This window comes from Aptenodytes patagonicus, chromosome 13, assembly GCF_965638725.1.
Source record: "Aptenodytes patagonicus chromosome 13, bAptPat1.pri.cur, whole genome shotgun sequence".
Taxonomy (NCBI): Eukaryota; Metazoa; Chordata; class Aves; order Sphenisciformes; family Spheniscidae; genus Aptenodytes; species Aptenodytes patagonicus.
Window position 1 is genome coordinate 17761981 of NC_134961.1, and position 10433 is coordinate 17772413.

General features: G+C 38.0%; 1 protein-coding gene across 2 annotated transcripts in view; it reads left to right on the forward strand.

Annotated features, from left to right (window-relative positions):
- USP7 (ubiquitin specific peptidase 7) overlaps positions 1-6177 on the forward strand; it is a 74430-nt gene extending 68253 nt beyond the window's left edge. For both annotated transcript variants that reach the window (XM_076351279.1, XM_076351281.1), the window contains exons 28-31: positions 244-363; positions 1616-1687; positions 2605-2695; positions 5553-6177. In XM_076351279.1, coding sequence (XP_076207394.1) covers positions 244-363; positions 1616-1687; positions 2605-2695; positions 5553-5659 — 390 coding nt within the window. In that variant the 3' untranslated portion in view covers positions 5660-6177. The remainder of the gene's footprint in view (positions 1-243; positions 364-1615; positions 1688-2604; positions 2696-5552) is intronic.
- Positions 6178-10433: the final 4256 nt, after the last annotated feature.

Below are 10433 nucleotides of genomic sequence, written 5' to 3' on the forward strand. Positions count from 1 at the left end.
ATGTCAAAAAAGCCATCTGGGGAAGCCAGGAGAGTATTTACTGAGTAGGGGAAGCTGAAATGCTGTCATGCCAGGGATGAACGACTCTTGTAAAAAGACTCTGTCAAACAGCATGGTTCTTTTAATTGTTTTTAAATAGACTTGTTTTACATCAGTAACAGTACATTCATTTTAGTTACTTAATAAGTTACTTTTGGGGGAAGTTTTAGCTGATTGCAGTCATAATTTTATGTCTGGATCTAGGAAATTCCTCTGGACCAGGTAGATATAGATAAAGAAAATGAGATGCTAATCACAGTGGCACATTTCCACAAAGAGGTTTTTGGGACATTTGGAATTCCATTCTTGCTGAGGATACACCAGGTACAGCATGCCTCCCTTTTTTCTCCCCATGGGATTATATTGATGATGTTTTCTTAAAGCACTGTCAAAGAAATTGATTGGTATAAAAAGTGTATAGGAAACTACTGCTCCTGTATAAAAGGTTCTGCCCCATATATGCCTTTTTATGGTAAAATCACTTACCATCACAGTTCTTTTGCATATACGGATTGTTTAGTGTTTCAGTGAGCTTGTGCAATATCTAGAAAGTAGGCATTCAGCATCAGCCAGGGACTTGAAATACTACCAAAGCAATACTAACACCACCCCCCCCGCTGCCACCACCACCACCCCCGCCCCAAACCTAGAATCCTATTTCTAATAACCACTGTAGTAATTGCGATGCAAACTTACTGGCAAAAGTGGCTAGGCCATGGTTGCTTGGCTTCTTACTGAGGCACGTGGTTATGAAAAATGAGTTTGTTTTCTTGAACGTTTTCTAAGATGACTTTGCATTTCAAAACTATTGTAATTTGATGTGCTTTATCTTCTAGGGCTGGAAGTTAATACAAGAGTGAAAGCTAATTTTGAAAGCTTAACTTAAATTCTTAAGTTTTTATGTGGTGCTGCGCCAACTGAATGTCACAGTAATTCTTTTAATATCAAAGTGTATTTCTGGGGGCAGTTAGCAATTTGCTTCTGAACTTCTTCTGGTTCGTGTGTGTTAGTTTGTATGAAAATTACCTACTTTTCCAAAAGTTTTGGAATGAGAAATACGTCCACATCTCTGCATCCCGTAGAATTTTACTATACTTCCATCTTTTTGATCAAGGTAGAGTAAAACCTGCGTGGTGATTTCTGGTGGAAACCATTTGCACTGCATTTCCCTGTCTATGACAGTTGAGATATATATTATTGATCTCTTAAGTTGACGGTATTCATCACTTTTTTCGGCAGTTTACATACACAGCATGCAGAAACATACTGCAAAAAGCTACTCTAACTTTGTTTCTTAACTTTAACCTGACTTGCACATATCCCTAGCAGTGCTTGGTCAATTTATGGGACAGTTTGCATAATGATGAATCATTAAGACTTAAAGTTGCTGAATTCATAGCAAGTTGTATGTTGTTATTCTGTATTGTAGTAGATGATGTTGACACTTGTGTAATTTTGTAAATAACTGAGAGATTAAGGCAATGTATTTCAATGAAGCTTGAAGCAGGAAATATTATCAGTATCCCTTTTTTTCCTAGATTTTTTTTGACATTAAAAATCTTGTTGTAATTATTAGGGTGAACACTTCAGAGAGGTTATGAAGCGGATTCAGACAATGCTGGACATACAAGAAAAGGAATTTGAAAAGGTAATGGCAAGTTGGGAGAATTTTTATTGCTGATTGTAGACCCTAAATGAGTTTATTTCAAGAAGTTGGAACACCACAGATTTGGGATAAGTGTAGATTTTGATCAATAGAACAGTTGCTTGACTTAAATAATGCTTTTTCTGAGAATAATTAGATAGGGTGTGTAGGAGTAGTGTTTCTGTCCTGCATCAAAAGAGATACTCGGCAAAACATTAAAGAAACCTAGAAAAGTTTAGATGGTGCAGGACCTCTAGAGGCCACCCACTTCAGGTTCCTGCTCAGAACAGAACTAGCTTGAAGTTAAGTCAGGTTGCTCAGGGTTTTACCTAGTTGCAATTTGAAAACTCCCAAGGATGGGAGTTCTGCCACATTCTGGACACTGTATTTTAGAGCATCACTGCTAACATTGTGAAGACACTTGTTTTCCTTACGTGTAATCAGAATTTTTCATTTTGCTACTGGTGATGGTTGCCTCTTGTCCTTTTGCTGTGCAGCTCTTGAGAAGAGTCTGCTTCTGTGTAACAGTCTTCAGTTGGTGGAAGACTAGATGCCCCTGTTAGCCTTTTCTTCTCTGAGCTAAACAAACCCATTTCCCTTCGCTTCTTGTATGCCATGGACTCCAGCCCCCTAACTGTCTTACTGGACTATTGCTGGACTTGCTGCAGTGTGTTGCCATCTCTTGTTCCCTGGAGGGCCCAAACCTGGACCCAGTATTCCAGATGCAGTCTCATGATTTCCTGAGCATTCATTTTATCCCATTGTCAAGGTTGTTGATGAAGATTTTAAACAGGATTGGCCTTTATCACCCCCTAAAGAATACCACTTATAACCAGCTGCGAGTTAGATTATGAAATTAGACTTGAAAGCTTTATTTTAATGTGGTATCTTACCAGGTTTTTTTTCTTTCTTTTTCATAGTTTAAATTTGCAATTGTAATGATGGGCCGACACCAATATCTCAATGAAGATGAGTATGAAGTGAACTTGAAAGATTTTGAGCCCCAACCTGGTGAGTTGTTAAACAACCTGACTATTTTGACCCGCTGAAGTTGCTCTGCCAGTTGTTACAGTGTGATTATCCTTAACTCAGGATGCAGAAAGAGATTGTTCTTTGTACATGAAATATATTATATGTAGTAATTAAGCAAGTATTGATATACACTTGCGTGCACGCTTAACAGTGTTAAGTGTATATGTTAGTCTGAGAATACATATTTTATAGGCACATAAATAACTAAATAATCTCTTTCCTTGTGAGTTAAAAGTTTGCATTTGAGTGACCAAATGGGTCAAATATCAGTATAACATACTTTACAGAAGAGAGTTACAACATTAGTTGTACCTTATCTGTATTGACCAGCTGCTCCCTTATACGTTTGATTCTTACATTGTTATTGGAGTGTGTGCTCGTGTTATTCCTAAAAAATATTAAGGTGCATTCTCATAAGATTCTTATTTTAAGTGTGCTGCAAAGAGGTATCTGAATTCTCATATTCATTGAAGACGCTTCTTGTTTGTTCTTGATATCTTCAATGAATCTGAAGAATCTAACAAGAGTATTGCATATGTGAATAGGATGCTGTTTAGATTTTTTTTTTTTCCTAAGAGGTGATTCGCCAAGCTACAAATGCAGCTCTCTCCTGAATTTGTCTGTGCATGGTCTACCATCTTGTTTACTGGACTGATATTTAAAGCTCTATTCTCTGAGGAATTTACACATAGGAGAAACCAGGTTAATCCTTCAAGAGTTCCACACAGTCATCTTTTGAGAGTTTCAGTTGGGAATGGCGCCTTTGAATCTGCAGTCAGAGCTCTGTTGAAAGCCTTGAATTCATCGGGTTTTTTTTCCTCCTGGCTTAGCCGAGTGTTCCTTTTTGTGAGCTGCTCTGTCTGGTAGAAACACGATTGAGGACAACTTGCTCTCTGCAGTTCTATTTTTCTGACGATTATGAGCTCTGTTTTTTGTTGGCAGGTTGTGCTAGGGCCAAACTTTCTCATTTTTTTTCAAGCTGTGGTCTGGATTTATGTAACAGTTGTAAAGAAATCCTGTAACTGTCCATTTATTTCAAAACCCACAGAGAGTTAGACCTATACTACTACTGAGTACTTTGCAGGAACCTAGCAAAAAGTCCTCTCGTTGTGGTATGTTACACAGCCAGGTTTATGGCTCGTGGCTGCGAATATGAGGGGACTTGCCAAAACTTTGAATGCCTGCATCTGCACAAGTCATCCGTGAGCAGAGAAGTGTGTCACTGGAGGGACCTCTTTTTCTGCACTAGTTGTGAGGGGTGTCTGGATGACGAACTCGGAGGTGGACGTTTCTCCATGGACAGATAAAACTGTCTTGTGTGCTCAGAGCAGGCAAAGTCCTGATTTTATTCTGTGAGTCATCTTTCTGGGGGCGGGAAGGGGAAGGCAATAGTCTGAAACGAACTGTCGGACTTTCTGAGCAAAGCAGAGCCAGTATTGCCAAAATAACACGAAAGACTAACCAGGTAACTAGGTCAAAAGTACAGAACATGGCAGAAATTGGAAAAGGGAGAACTTGAACTGTTTGTAGGAGTTGTAGGGAATGTGAGATTAAAGGGTTTTAATTTGAGAGTTCACAGGAAGTTGCCCCTTTGATATAATACACTTTGATAGAATTCATTCCCCCTCTGAAGTTCTCCTATGGGGTGATAATATGGTCTAATGCCTTCTTATCTAAGTAGTATTTCAAGGTGTGGGGCTCACGCATTTCTACAAATACCAAATTTTAACACATACTGGACTGATTGAACCAAAGCTTTGGCATTCTTTAATTTGATTGATGTAGCTGATGTCAGTAGTGTCCCTCTGCTTTTACAAAGATGCGCTCTAGCAATGATTGTGCTGGCACTAATGGAGTAGGATTTCATTTCTTTCTTTAAAAGACAGTCAGGTGATCTCAGCAAGATGGTAGTTCTGTTCTATATTTGACATTGACCATTATGTCAAACAAAAAGACAAATAATTTTGATTGAAGAAAATATATCCAAAAATGCAGATGCAGGCAACCTAAAAGGTCATGTGTTTTATGCTTTAGTGGTTGCAGTTGATGGCTTTGAACATAGGAGTGTGCTTTTCTTGCTGGGGGGCTATTTAGTTTCTGCCTTTATCATTTCACTTCAAAGAACATTTGATGCTCTGTATTGAGGACATCTTAAAAGAGAATTTCTCCCATTTGCAAGAAGTATGTGGACTGTGGTTTTTCATGAAAATTAGTGGTACATAAAACCATATTGGGTTGAACAAGTGAAAAAATCTGGATGTTTTCTTTACAATCTAAATATGACTAAATTTTTTTCTCAGAAAATAAAGAAGAGGTCAGTTACATGATTTCTTAATTAACTGATTATTTGCATTTTACATGAATTTAGCAAATATTCCCACTTAAACCATGTGGTAAGAATAACTTAATACAGCAGAGAACTTATAATATGGCAAATACTATAGGTTGTCATATTTAGATGACAGATGCCTTCCTAATTCAAACATGCTCAGCACTTTGGTGAAAGCTGGTACTTTGATGTGCCTGTGGCCATAAATTATAACTGTAGTTTTCTTGCTTTAGCACACGCTTCGCTGCTGTAAACTCCTATAAGTGACTGAAGAGAAAAAACAGCTACCTGATCCAGAAATACCTGTAAAATGTATTATTGGAAGGAAAGCAGCAGTCAGGAAAGCTGCCCTGTTGGCTGTGGACTGTAGGACTGTTCTGCAGTCCTCTTCTGTACCCTGTGATTCCTAGTGAACTGTGAACAGGCCACGCAGGAGTAGTTTGTGTAAAGGAAACTTTCCAATTTAGTCTTAAAACTTCATTATTTTTTTTCTCTTTTCTTTTCTAGGCAACATGTCTCATCCAAGGCCATGGCTAGGGCTTGACCATTTCAATAAAGCCCCAAAGAGAAGTCGCTACACTTACCTTGAAAAAGCTATTAAAATCCATAACTGACTTACTTAACCAGATTGTCAAGGCAAGGGACAAAAATAAGTGTGTGTGTGCACCTTTTTAACAACCGTAGAACTTTGGTACACGTGCACTATATCTGAAGTCTTCAGCAAGAGGATTTGCTGCTGATGTTAATTTTATTTTGTTGAGGCTGTTCAGTTTGGCTTCTCTGTATCTATTGACTGCCCTTTTTGAGCAAAATGAAGGTGTTTTTATAAAGCTTGGATGCCAATGAGAGTTATTTTATGGTAAACGTAATGCAAGGCAATTGTCAGCATAATGAGGGAAGAGTTTAGTAGAACAGTTGACATTGGCAAAATATTTGTCTGTAGTACGTTTATAGATGGCATAAGCTGGCTGGCTGCCCTTCCTGGTATGGTGTTCACCACAACTGCAGCTAGTAAGTCTTATGTTTAGACTCACATCAGATTTATTTCCTTCAGTTATACTTTAAATGACATTTTTGTGCATTTGTAAATGCAAAAAACTCACATCATCAATAAATAGCAATCTCTACTTCATTGTGTACATTGTTGGCACTTATTCGGGATTTTTGTCTCCTCCAGCTGCATAGAATCTTTTTTAATAAACTAGTTTTCATTTAATTTAGTCACTACTTTGCATCCTGTTTTACCAAGTGGATGCCCTGAGTCCTAAAAAGAGATATTTGGGTCTTTTTATTAAATTTTCAACCATTGATAAATACCATTGCGATTTATTATGCCATCTTCTGGCAAATAGAATGACACTCAAAAGTTGGCAAAAGCAAGTGAAAGGATTATAAATATCATTAATTTAGTTAACCTGGGAAAAGATGGGGAAAACACAAGAAATAGCCTTTTAGCACAGAGGGCATGCTCACTAGTGTTTAGTAAGCTGTTGACTTTGTATAAAAAAGGAGGGAAAAAAAAGAAAAAAGAAGAAAAAAAGAAAAAATGAAATTGTATATTTAATGAATGAACATGTACAATTTAACACTTGGAGGTTAATTTTGTTGGGTGAGTCTGCAAGTGAATTTCACTGATGTTGATATTCATTGTGTGTAGTTTTATTTCAGTCCCCAGACTGCTTCCTTTTATTTTGGAGCTAATGCCAGCCGCGTGTCTAGTTTTGAGTGCAGTAAAGGTAGAATCAGCAATTCACACTTAATTTTACATTCTTTTCCAGTATTTTATTTTGTTTCTGTAGCCGCAGTGTACAACAACTCTTCCTGTATATTGCCTTTTTTTGCTGGAAAATGTTGTATGTTGAATAAAATTTTCTATAAAATTTTTCTTCGGTGAGTGATGACATGGACGTTGAAGAAGATTTCTCCTCTCCTTGGAAATAGAATTTTGGGAAATGTTTTCATTTGTGAGGTTTTGCTAAAGTTGTGGTTTTTTTCTTAAGTGTTGATAATTGTATAACCCTCGTATTGGTTGTTTTGGGGAAAATTTGTGGGGTTTTCTGTTTAATTGTTTTGGGGTTTGGAGGGGGGTTTTTTGTTTGTTTGTTTTCGTTTTTACCTCCTAACTAGTCACATTTGAGCTTAACAAATAAAAAGTTTTCCAGGAAGGAGCCATGTACAAATAAGACAAATGGAAAAATTATTTTACTAGTTTGTTTGTAAAGCTTGTAGTAGAGTCTTTGTGGTAGACTTGACTCTGCCTGCTTGTACAAAATTTTGTGGTCCAGATTCTCAAGTCTAATATTATAAATGGTGTAAAGTGAAATCTGGAGTCTCTAAAGGTAAGCTCTTAACAGAGTAATAGTTTCCCACCGTAATGTGTTCCCTGTATTCATAACCAAAACAGAAAGTGCTTAGAAGCGTCCCTTTCTCAGACGTATCAATAAACATTTAGTAGGGGTTGTGTACATGTGATGGCCTTTATACTTTTTTCTGAGGTGGATTCTGGTGATTACTGAAAACACCAGCAAGTGTTTTTAAATTAAATTTTAAGATCTATTTCATTCTTTTAGCTTTAAAATGAATTAATCACTCAAGTTTTAGGTATGTTTGGATTTCTTTTTAATTTATATCTTGCAGTGCTTTTAACTGTCTCTTATTTCCAATCAAGGCAAACTAGTTGTTTACTCTTTTTTTTTTTTGTCATCTGAGTGCATAGCTTACAGGTAGAGGGAAGTGCTTAAATGGCATGCCTTAAGTGGATAAAGTTTCCCTTTGATTTGTATTTGCGTCAAACTGGTGAGAATTACACCACCATCCGAGTGGTGTCTTTACTAGTACTTGGATTGTCTCTACAGGCTTTCAGTAAATGTCAGGATTTGTATTTAAAATATTTCTGTAAAATCAGAGACTCTGATCAGCAGTAGTAAGCCCTAATTATATTTTGTGAATTTAATGTTATGGTAGACTGATATAAAATTGAGCTTGTATCTGAACGTCACTAAGTTTTCACATTAATTTATGGGATGTTGGCAGCTGTTAGGGAATACCTTAAGAAATCACAATACTTCCTATTTCGGAAGAAAATATCACTAACAAAGGAAATTTTGGGTGCCTTTTGATTTTTAGACTACTAGTTTTTACATGCTTCAGTATTTGTCCTATTCCCACATTAGTTTTGAAAAGATGATACATTAAGGCATTCTGTATGCAGTTTTCAATAACTGAAGTTTTCATGAAATTTTTTTTTTTGGAGCACAAGTAACTTGTTCAAATGTGGAAACACACACCTATGAAGAGCAGAGGAAGACAGGAGGTTTTCTCAGGTGCAGTATGTTTGTTTAGTTCTTCCTCAAAAATTTACAAGAATAGAGTCTTCAAAATTACTGTGCTTTCCATTTCTTATTCAGATTTTGGAATTATCTGGATAATAGACAGTGAATGCATTAAATTAAGCTAATGATAATATAAGTGTTAAGCAATAAGGATGTAATTTCATGGTACACAGCATCAGAGCAACATGATGTTAATGGCCCATCTGAATTCTCCCTACGAAAATAGCAAGCGTTGTTCCTGTAGATTTACATAGTGCCTTTTATCCTAAAGGAGTCCAAAGCATTCTGTGAAATTTAAGCAAATCATACTAGTGACATAGTTGCCGACTAGAGAGTGACAGCCAACAAAAACACCCTTTACACAAGAAGGCTTGCTTAGCAACACCAGGACACATCTGTGCTGCCGCAACACGCATCGGAGGAATCGGGCCGATGGCGTACCACAGGACATGCAGAGCGTGCAGTGCCTCCCGCGTACTGGATCTACCTCAGCTGCTGCCCCTCCGGAGCTTGCACGCCAGCATCCCGCCCCGGCATCCCACTGGAGCTTGGACCAGCCTGTCCTGCGGGCTCTGTGCTGGCTGCAGGCGTCAGTACCCAGATCTAAGCTACGCTGTGTTTTTGCTATTTAATATCCTTTGTGAGAAATGGTTTTCTGTAGGAACTGTATATAATGTAAATAAAATAGACTAGGATAAACACTGGATTGGTGTCTTGTCCGTTCATTTTAGAAAAGACTGGGAGCGAAAGCTAACAGGTTGCTCAGAAGTCAGGGTGATTTTGCTTAGATCAAAGAGATAAATTTTGCAAAATTCAGCCAAATTGTGTGTCAAGAATGACATTCACAATGTAGGGAGAGCTGGCCAGAAGGTACCTCCTGACTTCTGTGGCAATTTCCAGGTTTTTAATTCTTCTTGTTTTTTCTCAGAAGAACTAAACAAGCATTTGGATTTTGAGGTGGGGAGCATCAGTGTTCGGTGTGTGAGCGGTGTGGTGTCATTCATTGTTGGCTTTTAAACCAGCCTGGTCTTCAGGGTCAGAAAAAGGGGAATGTGTTCATGAGTTGATGATATGCCTGAATCCGGCTTCAAATCTGTGCTCAACTTAATTTCTGTCCCAGGTGATGTTGAAGTTAGCTGTGTACCAAGCATGGCAGGAAATTAAATTTGTGAACCACCAGGCTGTAGCTGGAAGCCTTTATTTTTTATGAAATACTTGTGTAAACTATTGTGCCTCCAAATATTGGTGTAAATATGTTCTAACTACTTCTGTTAAATGTCTTCTGCACATCTTAAATCATATGTATAATTTCTTTGTTAGGTATATATTCATGTGTTCTGGCTTGTGCACCTTTCCTCCTAAATGTTATCCAGCTTGATGCATTATTTACCACTACTTCAAAGCAAAGCTTGCTGTTTTGTTTTAAAATGGAGAAAAATCGTAACATTTTAAAAGAATGTGTGAAAAGGTACAAAACCTGTTGGGCTGACATCTACTTGGCTGCTTGTGGATTTAATCGTTGTGGTATTATTTCCCATTAGGTCAAAGTAGGTTGGGTCACCAGAGGATGGAGAGTTACTGACCTTGTTACCGAGGGAAAGCCGGGGCAGCTGCTCTGGGAATTGCCTTCGTTGCACCAGTGGGTTGAGAAAGGAAGGCTGGGAGGTGTTGGCTCTGGGCTTCTTGTGGAGCCATGGAGTCATCGTAAAAGCTCCTTTATAGAAATACCTTACTTGAGAAATTGCACTACCAAGCCTGTACTCCTCTTAGAGGTTGTGAGTGTCTAAATATATAAAATATAAAAATAATTGAAACACAGATAATGGAAACAAACTGTTCAAGTGGCTTGCCTTGGCCACCTCCTGTGGCCAGCGGAAGGGTTTGTTACATGGGATCCTTCTGGCACTAAATCCCAGTTCAGGCTCAGCGATGCTGATCAGCATCGATTTGGGCATTATAGCTGAAGATCCGTGGAAAGCTGGATCACGCTGTGCTTGCTCTAAAAACACTTTCTGCTTTGCTACTAGCAACAGTTTTCTTCAACAGTATCTCTTGG